Source organism: Salvelinus namaycush, chromosome 8, assembly GCF_016432855.1.
Source record: "Salvelinus namaycush isolate Seneca chromosome 8, SaNama_1.0, whole genome shotgun sequence".
Taxonomy (NCBI): domain Eukaryota; kingdom Metazoa; phylum Chordata; class Actinopteri; order Salmoniformes; family Salmonidae; genus Salvelinus; species Salvelinus namaycush.
In genome coordinates this window covers 18,498,446-18,514,232 of record NC_052314.1, presented here as the reverse complement: position 1 = coordinate 18,514,232, position 15,787 = coordinate 18,498,446, and the positions used below count along the sequence as shown (strand labels likewise).

The 15,787-nt window shown below is 42.2% G+C and overlaps 1 protein-coding gene across 1 annotated transcript; it reads right to left on the bottom strand.

Moving 5' to 3' along the window:
* Positions 1 to 5,308: 5,308 nt before the first annotated feature.
* Positions 5,309 to 6,559, bottom strand: LOC120051816 (forkhead box protein E4-like). The gene has a single exon (XM_038998700.1). It carries the CDS (start codon positions 6,557 to 6,559, stop codon positions 5,309 to 5,311), a length of 1,251 nt encoding a protein of 416 aa, XP_038854628.1.
* Between the last annotated feature and the right edge of the window lie 9,228 nt (positions 6,560 to 15,787).

Genomic DNA, 15,787 nt, shown 5'->3' with positions numbered 1-15,787 from the left:
CCTTGGAGAGACTGGTTCTCTTCCTTCCTCTCGTTCCGTGCCGAGTCTTTTCAGCTCCCAAGCTGGGTGTACTCAGTCCGTGCGTAAAGCACTCAACCGCTCTTCAGATGACCAAAGCGAACTCCTGTTTACTTCTCCAAGCTGCATAGAAACATTAGTGGAATCTAGAAGAGAGCAAGACTACGCATGGATCCAGGTGTAACGCCACTCCAACCAGTTGGTATGGAGGCTGTGGTGTCTTTCACCGAGGATGAAACTCTTCTGAATTCAAGCGCAGGAAAACAAAACTGGAATGGAAAATTCATTCAAGCTATTTACTTGAAGACCACTACAAGCATTTATACAATAATAATGTTTCTTCCTTGCACTCATTTGTGTTTTAGGTCGTTAGTTTACTGTTGCATATCTGTATGAATATCTTTACGCACAGGCACGGAGCAAGTATCCTGCGTGAGCTTCATACTATTCCCATTCATAGCTCTCAAAAGCTATTTATTCAGCCGTCCAAATCACGTGGTCACGGTGTCACTGTTACCAGGAATTGAAGGAAGGGGAAAAGGGAAGGGAAGACGGACACGGGGAGGAGATGGTGAGTGCACTACTTTACACCTTCTCTTGGGTTAACGATACTCCAATTCACACACATCTTCTAAATATGGAATATCATCAAAATGATTGGTTTTATGTTGTTGGAATGCATTGTAGCTATATCAAAAGACAAACAGGATGGACGTGTCCATAGTATCAGGGGTATTGACACCTCATAGGGTTCAATTCTTAAGAATCGGAGTTAGTTGATTGGATAATAAATAGACTACATAACACAGCCCAGGTCCAATACCAGACAATTTGCATATTTATGAAGAAGGATTTCAAGGCTAAAACATCTTCGTGTATTTGTTTGTTAGTCAGTGGATTAATTCAGTTGTCACTTGAATCTGATTTACAACATGATTCAAATTATGGCCTACTCAATTTCAAAATGTGTTGTAAAATATCCAAAATATTTCGTTGTCCAATTTGCAATTATGCACACTCTCATACCCTTTTAAACAAAACAAAAATATTGCTTTAGATGCAATACAAATATCCACGATGGCTTTAAATCGATTTAAAAGTGCTCCAATAATTGCTTATTATCGTTGCAGTTAATAATAAGTGGTTATTTTGTTTTCTATGACGTTATGCGTTTGGGTCTAATATTATCCCATATTATTGGCCTACCATTTGGACTTTGATTACCACATATGCTATTAACCATTGATAATACACAGTCATTGATAATACACAGTCATTGATAATACACAGTCATTGTAATACAATTGAAAAACGGTATTATTAACTGTACATTTTACAATATTGAAACCCTAATTCAGTCAAATCACGACATATGTTATAAACAGTATAATTGTGTTATTAAACTGTACAAATGTGTTATTATTATAATGTATTATTTGTATTAGCCTATTATTATTAATCATATTATTATTACTATTATTATTGAGTCCATTGGGTTTAAACAAACGTATGAATTCTTACTTCTGTCCTCTCAGAGTTAAGGAGAATAGAAGCCAACATGAAACTGTTATCGAAAGGGAGATTTACAAAGTTTCACATACATACATACATATATATTCTGATTATTCATTTGAAACATGGAGCTGATATAGTAATTCACAGCCGAAACTGACATGTAAATAATATATAACTCCACAGTGCAAGTTTTACAATTGAAAGCAATGTTTTCAGAATTGAGACTATGGGATAATTTTTTCCATGGAAAGAATCCTTCGTGAATGATAAAATGATATAATTAGCCTACTACTGTGTAATAATAATGATAGGCCTAATTATACGACAAACAATAACAGGGTTTAATAATAATATGCCCTTTCATTATTTATTTTCAGAGGAGAAAGGCAGCACGAGCTATGGAATTCCATGAACATGTGTTCCATTAATTCCCCGATCACTTCTCACGGGTTTTATGTTTAACTTGTCAAAAGTCAAAACATTATCCATCTACATTTTCTACATCATTCACATATAGACAAACACATATGCGCCTGCAACCTGCTTTAATTCGTCTTCGTCAGAGTACGCTATGTATGCTATGGACAGAACAGATGATGGGTCTGTGTGTTTCATGACAGCAGGGGAGCAGCGCTCGCATTCCAGTTCATTATGTTGCAGAAACATGGCGTTATTGTAATACACATCAGCACCTCATCCGTCTCTGTACAGGACCATCAGCTAACAGGACCCTTCATGTTAACACAAGCTTCTCCTGCCCAAAACACCACAGCAACTTTATTGGCAACGTTTGTGTAGGTTAAAAAGGCTTTCTTTTGTTTATGTAATATTCAAATCGATATTTCAACGAACCTTTCAGGATTTTCCCTATACAGGCCCAAATATCATGAAAAAAAAGGGGAAATACATTTTAGGCGATCCCCACCTGCAAAAGCAAGTTATCGCACAGCAATGATAAACTACATTTCATTTACCTAAAGTCGAATAAAAAATATCGTCAATTCATGCCAACTCAATTGGATACATGTTACATCTGATGCATGACTCTCAAGTTCAGTTGTTACGGAGGTGGAGAGCGGTTGAAGGTTATAGCCTAGCCTAACCGTGCGGAAGTGAAAGTGTCCGGAGTCGACCATGAGGTCCTCTCAATTGTACTTTATCTAAACACACTCACTCAGTCAGCAAATCCGCCACAGACCCCTTTCCCAATCCCAATCCTTCCCAGCCAGGGCCGGTCGAGCCGGACCGTCAGCTGGTAGAGGTTGCATTGCTCACATCGCTGAGTTGAGGAACCAGACAACTGCATGGGCGAAAGGCCAAATCTCAATTCATAATTGTTCTCTCGAGAAGCTATCTCGCCATTTTAGACTTGAGTTGATTTGGCAAGAAATAACATTATGTAGCCTTTGCCTATTATTCAGGGTTTGGGAGTGACTGATTACATGTAATCTGGTTACAAAAAACTGTAACTGTAATCAGTAACGTTAACAGCAAAAATATTGTAATCAGATAACAGATAGCCTACTTTTTAAAAAACTAGATGATTACCTCTTGGATTACTTAAAAAAAATAGAAAGGATGTTTGAGGGGGAAAAAAACATAATGACACCTTTCTGTTTTCTCAATGACATTCAATTCAGCATTGAAAAAAGGCACAAGTTTAAGTTTGTTCCAGATGAGCAAGTCTGACCACAAGTCAGAGACCACTATGATGACACACCAAATGCGTTTGATGGATCCTTTTGGTCTTCTTCTAAAACTTCTAAAAGTAATCAGATTACATTAATGACTTTTGGTAATACAAAATTACGTTACTGATTACAATTTTGGACAGGTAACTAGTAACTGTAATGGCTTACATTTAGAAAGTAACCTACCCAACCCTGCCATTGATTATAGATGCACAATTACAATTGATCATCTTCCAAACCAAAACTTAGATTTGGCAATCTCATGGGTCTGCATTTCCACCAGACTCAAAAACAAAAACACTGACAGGAACGAATGACTTAGGAGGCATGTAATATGCCTTGGTCTATTTCAAAATCACATGAAGAAACAAACTAGTCTGTAATAGCCTATAGCATTTGCAGGATATAAACCAAAAATGTTTGTCTGGATTGCATTGGGACCACCATGGACTGCCAACTTCAAAATAGTGGTTTGTGCAGCCTTTATAGTGGTGGACATGGTAGCCTAAACGTTTTTTGTTATTGCCTCAAAATATTACATTTTCCTCAAGGGATGAGAACATATTTTACTTCCATCCATATTGGACTTTGGGCCGGAAACATAACAAACTCAACAACATCACATTACCATACGTTATTTTTCCTTTTTAGGCTACTCTGATTTTCAGTTTGTGACTTATTTGTATTGCATGACACCTAGTGGACAAACTGTAGAATCCGGCACCAATTCCAATCCACAAATCACTCCAGACAAACTTTTGATAGAGACCGCCAGGTGTCTCTCCAACTACGGGTAAATTATAATCTATTAGGCTACAGACTAATAATGTACAGACTCGTCAGAGGCACAGTTCGACAGTTAGAATAGCAAAGGTGCATGGATCCACTTACAAATACATTTATGTATGTTATGTCCTTGCCAAGTTGGGGGAGGGGGACAATTGTGGCAGTGCCAGCAGGCTATATGTGGTCAATAGATTTGGCTACATTATACAAAAAAAATCTACACAAGCTGACAATAACAGCAACACTATATTATTTAGGCGTTAATATGTCTAGATCAAGAGGTCCGTTTGGCCTACGATCTTCTTGGTCAAATCTGAAACGTGTGCGTAAACATGGATAAATGATGATAGAACTACAAACATTTATGCTGTGACATTACTTGAAATAACTGTAAAGCATGACGTTTCTGTCCTACTATAACAACCCATACAAATTATCTTACAAGTCATGCAAATACAATACTGCCTATATTCCCTAGAAATTTGTAATAAAACAAAAGGTTAAATTATGAGACAGTTGGGTAGAACTAATTCAACACGATACATTTGGCCCACGATTCCTGATTTGGTCATTTTTATTTACACGCGGGAAACGAATTATATCAACACCATTAACGAAGTTATAAAGTAAGTATGTAGCCTATATTTCAGAATGAATGTGGAAATTCCCTTGCAGGCCTATATCTGAAATATTAATAGAAAATATTTTGTTTGGGTAATTTAAGTGTATAGGCTATTGGGTACACAGGAAAAACAAATACGGTTTATGGGAATTGGATTTAAAGTATTATAATGAGCAATCAAATATTAATTTAAAGTAGGCATAATTTAAATCAGAGGGGTACGTGCAGATCATAGGCATATTCAGTTCAACAGATGCAAGGAACAAGACCATGCTTATCAAAAAATGTATTTATTACACGAACCAAAAACGGTAAATAGTAATGTAGGCCTATTCAACATAATTCACAAACAAATAAACTATTTACTTTTCACAAAATAGAACAGTATATGTGGCTAATGATATTGTTTAAGAAGTCTTCTTTTTGACAGGTGACAATGACTGGAATTGTTCTCGGACAAAAAAGTACACGCAGATAGGCTACACAACATCTTAAGAACACATTAATATGAATTACATAAAACACATAAGGTAAACGAACCAAAAGCACTGGGAAATGAACACAACTATAATGGAATGTATTTTGGCATTTCAAACAAAGAAGAGGTGTCACACCTATTTCAAATGGAATGTATTTTGAGGCTCTATTGTTGTTTTTCTCTATAAAAATCCGTTTCTCACATATACCGATCTAGTCCTGACGCAAAGTTGGCTTGCCTCATGTAAGAGTTGTTGTAAGAGTTCATTGGGCTGGAGAGACCCAATAGTTGCTCAGTGTGTTCGGCGCAAGACCCGGAGCGCACGGCCGGTAGAGACATCCGGTTCCCGGTGCAGTACACCTGAGAAGTACCTGGAGAGAAACTGGACTGCGTCATGGAAGGCAGGTGGGGAGGGGATGCTGAGGAAGAGTATGGATAACTGGGTGCCAGGTTTGATGACAGTCCCCCACCGCCTCTGCCCAGTGAATTCCCTGAGGAATTAACAGTCTGCGTCTGGAAGCAATTGGAGGGGTCAGTGCCAGTGAGGGAGCAGCTAGCTGACATGGTGCCCAGGTCTCCATCGCCTAACCCCAGTGGGTTGAGCTCTCCTCCCTGCATCACCGACTGCTGGCTGATGATGTTGTCGATGCTGAACATTCTTGGCTGCCCTTGACTGACCCCGGCAGAGGTCTGATAATGATGCAGCATCCCCGGGTGGGGGGAACCTGCCAGCTGTGATCCGTAACCCGATCCTATTCCTGGGTACAGGGTGTTGGGGTATGCCGGTCTGCCCATGGAGGTCGAGGTGAACGCGCTAGAGCTCTGCAAGTAACCAGGATACGTGCTTACGTCAGTGCGCTTGAATCTTTTCCTCCTCCGCAGAAAACTCCCGTTGTCGAACATGTCTTCAGCGGCGGGGTCCAAAGTCCAATAGTTTCCCTTACCAGGCCTTCCAGGTTCCCGGGGAATCTTGACAAAGCAGTCGTTGAGGGTGAGGTTGTGGCGGATGGAGTTTTGCCACTTCTTTGAGTTCTCTCGATAAAAGGGAAAACGTTCCATTATGAATTTATAAATACCACCAAGTGTGAGTTTTCTCTCGGGGGAGTTGGCGATGGCCATGGCTATGAGAGCGATGTAACTGTAGGGTGGTTTCCCTCTCTGAACGGGCCTCTTCCTCCGTCGACTCCCCGTGGGGTTGAGCTCCTCGGTTTGACCCAGAGCAGCTCCCTCCTCTCGGTTCGTGTTCGGACTAGGTCCCCGGGGCTCAGACTTGATCAGAACCCCGTCCTTCGTCCGGGCCTGCAGCATCCGTGGTGGTGGCGGTAACGGGGAGTCCAGACTCACGTTAGGCGACATGACCAGCGGGCTGGCCGCCTCGGCTGGCGACTGCTGGGACTCAGCAGTCATGTTACACATGCCCGAAAAGTAAGAGAAATTTGTAAGATTCATAAAAAATTATGTTTAATGTATGCTTGAAATGTAAAAAAAAAAAAGAAGTAATATTCAAATTGCCCCTGAAAAAATGCAGGCACCATAAAGTGAGAGGGATGTCTGCTATTGTTTTGTACAGAGACGGTGCGTGCGTTTTGGGTCCCTCCCTATGTTAATTTGAGTCCCTGTCCACCTCGCCGTCAGTGAGCATTCTCTATTGCCAGGTGCGTGGCGTGGACAGTTTTATAAACCAGGGGTCGAGTGACGACACTGGCGATAGAAAAGGGGGGGTACTGCCCCCTGACAGATCATGATTTTCAGATACCGGTATATCTACTTTTCTAAATTATATGTGGTAAGGAAGTTGCACTGTAACTCTAGGATGAATAACGTAATTCGTTTTTTTTTCTTGTGACCTATGTCAGTTACATTAAAACAGCTAAAACACATGTTTTAATGACATATTCTGAAGTTGGAATGCATATAGGCAACATTACATTCAAATAACCCATCAAACATGTTAGACGCTACTCAAATATTTTAATACAGTGTGAATGTAAAACGTTGTGATTGTGTTAAATTGACACAAGCACACACAGTCAGTTTAAGTGGTCCAATCACAAGGTATTATGTGAGTGATAAGTGAAGGACCAGGGAGCTCTCCCTCCCTCTCTGTTCTCTCCATGTGTCTGAGTCTCTGTGGGTTTGCTCTGGACTGCAGTGTATATCTAGGCCAGAAACAACATGGACAGAGCTGCTCTATGGGATTCCAAACCCAACGCTCAATCCACCAATTGAAAAATAATAACAATCCATTAAGAACAAGCAATTAAGCTGTGAAAGCTTTTGGGGAAGAAAAGAAAAATATCCCTCCATTTCATTAGGATGTTTGGAAATTGATAATGAAACTTTCCTCAAGGCTGAGGGGAGGGGTTATGTTTTGGGACATTGTAATAAGGAACAGCATATTGCACAAAGTCGCCATACAGACAAGCTATTAAAACACTATCACATGATAGCACTCCTAATTGATTATTTTGTCAAATTGGGGGTGTTACATTAATAACCCAATACAAGACACAGAAGATAATGTACCAAGACAACTATTTTGATATACGTTTTTCAACATAAAAATAATCTTAAATAGCTTCAATGGCTTTATTAAAAAAACGATTTGAATTGCATCAAATGGAGGACATACATTTTGCCAGTGAAAATAATATTCTGAAGGTTTGTTTATCTGAGTGTGACAGTGTTAGTAGGTGTTTGTGCATGCGTGTGTGTGTGTGTGAGAGAGAGAGGCTAAGAGAGAGGGGGGACAGTCAGAATGTGTGTGAACGAGGGGCAGCGAGACACTGTGTTCAAAGCAAAGGTTAAACCAACAGGGCTCATTTACCGGCTCCCTCACAGGCTGATATGAAAGAAATGGTGTAATGAATCAAACCAAAGTCATAAACCATAAACGCCCTCCCTTCTACACTTCTCCACTCCCCACTAAGCATTCCCAACACAAAGTCCCCCCCCAGCACCCACCCCTCCTACAGCTCAGACGCACTAAGCCCAGCTAGCCACTCTCAGCCAGTGGCTAACAGCTTCAGACAGGCGTGGGAGCAGGGGTGTATCCAAGCAGGATCTGCCCCCAGAGCTGCCAGGTCAGGCAGGACAAACAGAGGCTATGGCCAGGAAACAGTCCCTCTGCCCTGGGGCCTACGGCCTCACTGTAATCCCTGTACCCTCCCACCTCCCTGTGCTCACACACACGGACACACACACAGACAAATATGCACGCACACGCACGCACGCACACACACACACACACACACACAAAAAAATCTTATTTTCCCTAACCCCTAACCTTAACCCCTAACCCCTAACCGTAATCCTAAACCTAACCCCTAACCGTAATCCTAAACCTAACCCCTAAACTGTGTAAGATGTCGTCTTTCGGATGGGACATTAAATGAGTGTCCTGATTCTCTGTGATCAGTAAAGATCCCATGGCACTTATCATAAGAGTAGGGGTGTTAACCACGGTGGCCTGGCTAAATTCCCAGTCTGGCCCTCATACCATCATGGCCACCTAATCATACCCAGCATCCAAGTGGCTCATTCATCTCCCCTCCTCTCCCCTGTAACTATTCCCCAGGTCATTGCTGTAAATTAGAATGTGTTCTCAGTCAACTTACCTGGTAAAATAATGGTAAAATAAAAACATACAAGCTTAAAATAGCCCTTGTCCTCATGGGGATGTGAGAAATGTCCCCACAAGGGATAAATGTCCTTGTTTTAATATCCTTGTAGGGACATTTGGGGATTTCTGGTCCCCACGAGGATAGAAGAACAAGTCAAGACCACACACACAGTCTGCCCCTTCACCAACACATTGCATCAGTGCACTCCAAGCACTGTGAGGGAGCAACAAATGTATGGTATATGCAACATGCAAGTGTTTATCTAAATGTAATTATTCAATTGGTCACTAATTTACAATATGACACATTAACATGAATATTGATAGTTCTGTTAAGAAACCTTTGAGATGCTGTTTATAATTAATGTACAGCTAAGAAGAACTCAAGGTGTCAGATTCTCCAAGCATGTCTGAATACCACTTTGAAGTTCTTACTACATCAACTCACAGACTCCACAGACATTTAGAATTTTCACAGCTAGAAAGAGAATAATAATCTCTCCTCTGTTTCTCTCTCTGTGGGTACATGTTTAGCATCACCACATCTGTCTCTCTTTCTCTCTTTGGGAGAAAAAGAGGAAAACAAGAAAGGGAAAGAGAGAAAGAGGTCAGGAGGGAAGGAGTGAAAGAGAGAATGAGAGAAAGAGAGAAAGGGGAAAGAGGGAAAGAGAGAAAAAGGGAAAGGAGGAAAGAGAGAGAGAGAATGAGGGAAAGAGCGAAAAGGGGAAAGAGGGAAAGAGGGAAAGAGAGAAGGCGGGAAAGAGGGAAAGAGAGAAAGAGAGAAAAAGGGAAAGAGGGAAAGAGAGAGTTGCTGAGTAAACACTTAGAACCCATTCATTCGCGAAGCGGCTCCAGGGGTGGAGGGGGGAAGCATGAGAAAAATAGGGGGAATGAAAGTGGGACAGAGAGAAAGAGAGAGAAACGCGCTAGAGAGAATTCTACCCTTTTCTTGCCCAAGCTCATCAAGTACGGGCCAGGGCTCCTGAAAACACAGGGATTATCAGAGTACTGGGGCTCTATTGGGCCGGCTAGGCCCTGCTCGCTCCTGCACTGCACGCCTCACTGCCCTGCTATAGCACCGCATATGGTTCTCACACACACACACACACACACACACACACACACACACACACACACACACACACACACACACACACACACACACACACACACACACACACAGACACACACACACACACACACACACACACACACACACACACACACACACACACACTAACACACACACACACACACACATACACACACAACCTCTCCTCTCACTCTAACACACATACATTGTGGAGATCAGACACCAAAATATCTGAATGTACAGAGTGCACACGGAGTCAGAAAGTGAGACAAAGGACTTGTTCTGTTACTCAACTTCACTGTTACTGCCTCAGCGCCAAGTCCAACGGCGAAAGAACTGGGTTATTTGGGGTCATAGGTCATATAGAAATCAAACAAATGCTAACAAAGATTATGAAACCTCTATGAAACCTATAATGTACTGAAATATAATTCCACTGTTAACTCTTTTTATAATGGCCACAGCAGCTGTCACTGGTTTATTCAGACTTTGTCCCCTAGGTCTCTGTCAGGTCAGCAAACCCTCTCTAACAGGTATGAGCAACACACCCTGCAGCGCTGCGCTCATGCCTCAGGAATGAACTACTGACACCAAAAAGGAGGTGATGTCCTGTTTTCAGATACGCAGAGCAGTTTAACAATCAGGTGACGAGGTGGAAGATGTTGAGACAACAGGAATACTGAAGAACTGGCCAAGCCCTGTTGGCCATGTTTTACTTTATAATGCTTTTGGGTCATTCTCACTCTCCCTTTCCTACCTATAAAGCCCAGCTAGTTAGCAAGCAATACAAGCAACAACAGATGATGTGTTTCAGTGTTGTCATTGTTTCCAATTCTGAGTGGAGCGTATGTAGGCCTCATTGACTTACCAACCGTGGCCCCAGCTCTTCATTACTTACCCATTTACCTTATAACCCTTCATCCTCTCCTTTCATTTGGTCTGAAAGGAAATACGGTTTCAATTGGCATAAAATAAAATAATGACTGTGTTTTTGTGGACTATATCAAAGCTAAATACACACCTTGTCGAGTGAACAGTTCTTTCCCAGTCAAATCAACCTCCTGGCAGGATTGGAGAGCTAGTGATAGGCCTACCACTCACAGGCAACATGCTCCCACATACCATCTTTGAAATAAGCAGGTGGCAATAGCCGAAGTGCATATTTGCAAAGTAGGCTATTGCTACCTGCTTACTTTGCCTACTTTGCAATTAAAGGGTATATGTGAGTGTTATGGAATAGGTTAGGTAGGTCAGGTGTTAGGAGCATGATTAGACACTACCACTTCTACACTCCATCCCCAGGGGGCAGCAGCAACCGGTTTAGATGATGTGCTCTGCCAGGAAGCCTTGATAATTACTCAGGTGTGAGCAATCAGGATGATTATCAGTCCGGGAGAGATAGGAGGCCAGAAGCTTCTCAGCCAGCCTTTGCTTGTTTCCTTGTGTTAGTTAAGCCTCTTTAGTTGGGCATGCCTTAGTTTCGTTTTTTGTACGTATTTATTTTGTCACCATTAATATTTAAATAATCTGCTTGGACTGGCAAACCAAGAGGTCAAGACGGAGCTGGCGCTGAACTCTGAAAGTTTGCTGTCTCTTGGGTACAGATTCATATGTTAAATCAGGTTAACTAGGCCTAAGACCCCTAGACTTAGCGTGTGCAACAAAATCAGTAGGCTAGTTATTCATTTTGTAACATGAGCATTGTCATGGGGTAAAATCCCTATGGGAAAAATGAATGTGATGGAAGGATGAAAGAAAGAGTGATAACACAGAGAAAGCTGTCATTGCTCCACTGTTATCACACATTTTCCAACTCTAGGGTCATAGACCTTGAAGAAAATCATTATGAAACATTGTCACCCTAAGTGAGCCCAACTGACCCCCCTGCATGGACAAAATGTTTCGCTGATTGTTTGGCGCCACAATACTTCCTGTATTTTGCACCTGTGACATGTGTCGCTTAGTTATTGCACACCCAATAAGCGTTTGGAAAATTGGTCATGTGACATTGTTATTCTTATGATTCCTTTTATCTGTGACAGGATGAACTCAAACGTTCAGTCATGAAGATCATCAATGTAATCAAGAAGTACATTTACTTAGGTCTGTATGAAAATAGACTGATTTTGTCAACATATTAGGTTTTCCTAATGTAGTCTACCCAATAACTAATAATAATAATAATTTGATGGGTGCTTATATTTGTCCTATTTTACATATGTACAAGTGTGTATTAATGCAAATGTGTGAGTTGGAGAAAAAAAAAAGTATATCCCAACTCTCCCTAAGACAGCCTCGGAGAGCGGGGTCACGGCCAGGGTCTTGCCATTATCAACGGTGACCCTGGAACAATTAGGCTCAAGGGCACATCGACAGATTTGTCACCTTGTTGGTTCGGGGATTCAAACTATCGTCCCAACGCTCTAACTGCTAGCTATAGGCCTAATGTAGGCCTAGCTTATGTTATCACTCAAAGTTATTATTCATGTGAATAATGCATGTGCAAAATAACGTTTGTAAAAGTGTTTAAATAGAAAGCCTCCCATGCATTTCAACAGCCTTTCATGTGAAGGTCATGGAATAGCCAAAAAATACTGATTTGATCTAGATTTAGAGTTTTGGGGAGACTGAATGTCCTGCAGAGCTCAGAGAATGGTGTTTAAGATGTTGTAGACATTCCCTTAATACTCACTGTTTAAAGTTGCTACTTCCATTGTTGGACTTAGAAATTAATCATATATACCCATTGATTCTTGAAGAATATAACTTCTAAATGCCTCATGAGCTTAGTTCAACTGTCGTACCCCATCAGAACCCCAAATTATAAGCTTGTTTTACTCCAATGTTTGTGAACAATGTAAATGTAAAGCCTCAAAACATGGTTAAAACTATACTTTTGATATAATGGATGGTCAGTCCTTGCATCCATAGCTCTGTATATGAATTTGAGAGTGGTTACATTTCTCCCATCCCCCAGCTTTTTACCGAAACAGAGGTGGGGTAACTGCTTTGTTATTTTTACAGTAAGGACTCTAGCTTTAACTTGGCACACACCAACAAAGAGGGCCTAATAACTTAATGCTCTGAGCTCCTGTCTGACAGGGTGGGTCTCGGAGGACTACCTGCTATTCATAGGGCCACCAAGGAGAAAGACAAACAAGAGGATCATACTGCATCAGAGAGTTTCTAGGGGAAGAAGAAGAACAGGTTGTTTAGATCTTAAAATAAGATGTTGTCCTTTTCTGTGAGATGAAAACTCCCCGAATGTTTCTACAAGCTGTGATGGAGCTAAATAAGTCTGTGTGGAGCATTCCTGGGGGGCTATGTGGCCCAGACTGGAGGAGGATGAGTAGCGGCTTTTGGCAGGAGTGGAGGGGATGAGGTTTGGATCGGGTGGCTGGGTAGTCTTTGTGGGTGTGTGCGTGTGCATGTGTAGAGATGGGGAGGGGGTGTCGACTGAAGATCTATGAAAGTAGCCTAATCTACCTTTCAAATGTCAGAACACAAGGTTCTGAAGATGGGAGTTATTTCCCCCCCAGTTTATCAAGTAATATTGTTCTGCAGGACTAAATTAGGTATCAGTGAGGTGACGCAGGCAGACACGGCATTAGACGTCAGAGTTTCAGAGGACAGAGGGGTGAGAGAGAATCACGCTCTGTGAGAGGGGACAAGGAGATCCTTTCAAAGTCTCCTCACCATCTCTTTTCATAGTGCTAGCTGTCAACAGGTACTTCTCACTCGCTCCCTCTCTCTTCAACGCACTAGACTGAATTTCACTCTGTTCTCCACTGAAAAGGGGGTAACAACTAAGAGTTGCTCTATCATAACATCCAATATTTCATGCATACAATTTATGACTATTTATTTGTTTTTACTGAATATCCAAAGCATCTCAACACAAATTAAATCATTATATTGCATGGTTAATACTACAGTACAGATGTAGGAGCTTAATTTGAACCAGTTTACTATAACAGGAAAATAATCCTCCAGCAGCAGGAAATATGAATTATTATGTGGATTATAACTACTGAACAATTTTGTAGCAGTTGACAGGTTTTTCGTAAAAGAAAATCAAGTCTGAAATTTCAAAGTGGAAATTACGAACTTCAGAAGCTTTTTTAAACCTCAAACACTTTACACATTTTACCTTTCCAGCATTGCAGGAAAGTTGTCCTGCAACAGGGTGATCAAATTAAGACCCTACATCTGTATATGATAGTGTATCATACAAAAAGTAGACACAAAGTTGTCTCCTGTCATTGCTACAGTATATTCCACATGCAAATATATTTATTCAATCCAAGACCTAATTGATTGAATGAGTGCTAATTTAGCCTACTGTTATCACCCTAGACATCAGCAGCAGCACTAGCTGTTCACCTCAAAGCACCTTATGGCCCTGGCATTATCTGGTGATGACAAACAGACGGACAGACAGACAGTCCACCGGCAGACACCCTGCAGCCCTGATCCTTTATTCCCCAGAGAGAGGGAAGAGCAGTGATAAAACACGGCCTTTACACACACAGACTCAGACAGATAAGATAGGGAGAGCTACACACACGTACATAAGCAATCACAATGTACCATCCAAGCCTACACATTTATGCTTGTGCAAACGCACACAGGCTCACCCCACATGAGCAAGGAGAGGAGCGCACAAGCACGTGTGTGCTCGCTAACACACAGACAGATACACACGCACACATACACACACTGAGGGCTCCAGTCCCAGAGTTCAACCTTTATCTCCATGAAACTTCATTAAAGCAGAAAGGTCAGCAGCAAACAAGTTTCACAGGCAGGCTAGGTGATTACACTCTGTACACCCCACCTCCCTAGTACACAGGCAGGCTAGGTGATTACACTCTGTACACCCCACCTCCCTAGTACACAGGCAGGCTAGGTGATTACACTCTGTACACCCCACCTCCCTAGTACACAGACAGGCTAGGTGATTACACTCTGTATACCTCACCTCCCTAGTACACAGGCAGGCTAGGTGATTACACTCTGTACACCCCACCTCCCTAGTACACAGACAGGCTAGGTGATTACACTCTGTACACCTCACCTCCCTAGTACACAGACAGGCTAGGTGATTACACTCTGTACACCCCACCTCCCTAGTACACAGACAGGCTAGGTGATTACACTCTGTACACCTCACCTCCCTAGTACACAGACAGGCTAGGTGATTACACTCTGTACACCCCACCTCCCTAGTACACAGACAGGCTAGGTGATTACACTCTGTACACCTCACCTCCCTAGTACACAGACAGGCTAGGTGATTACACTCTGTACACCCACCTCCCTAGTACACAGGCAGGCTAGGTGATTACACTCTGTACACCTCACCTCCCTAGTACACAGGCAGGCTAGGTGATTACACTCTGTACACCCCACCTCCCTAGTACACAGACAGGCTAGGTGATTACACTCTGTACACCTCACCTCCCTAGTACACAGACAGGCTAGGTGATTACACTCTGTATACCTCACCTCCCTAGTACACAGGCAGGCTAGGTGATTACACTCTGTACACCTCACCTCCCTAGTACACAGACAGGCTAGGTGATTACACTCTGTACACCCCACCTCCCTAGTACACAGACAGGCTAGGTGATTACACTCTGTACACCTCACCTCCCTAGTACACAGACAGGCTAGGTGATTACACTCTGTACACCCCACCTCCCTAGTACACAGACAGGCTAGGTGATTACACTCTGTACACCTCACCTCCCTAGTACACAGGCAGGCTAGGTGATTACACTCTTGTCACGGCTCCTCCTCTGCAGTGCAGGGGGCGGTTCCTCCTGCAGGCAGAGGAGGGTCGTTAGTGATTGGAGCCACCTGGGCTCAGGGTATAAAACTGCTTACTAATCACCTCTCTCTCTCTCTCTCTCTCTCTGCTCCTCCAGGTATGCTCATGATTTGTTTGTTCCATTGTAGT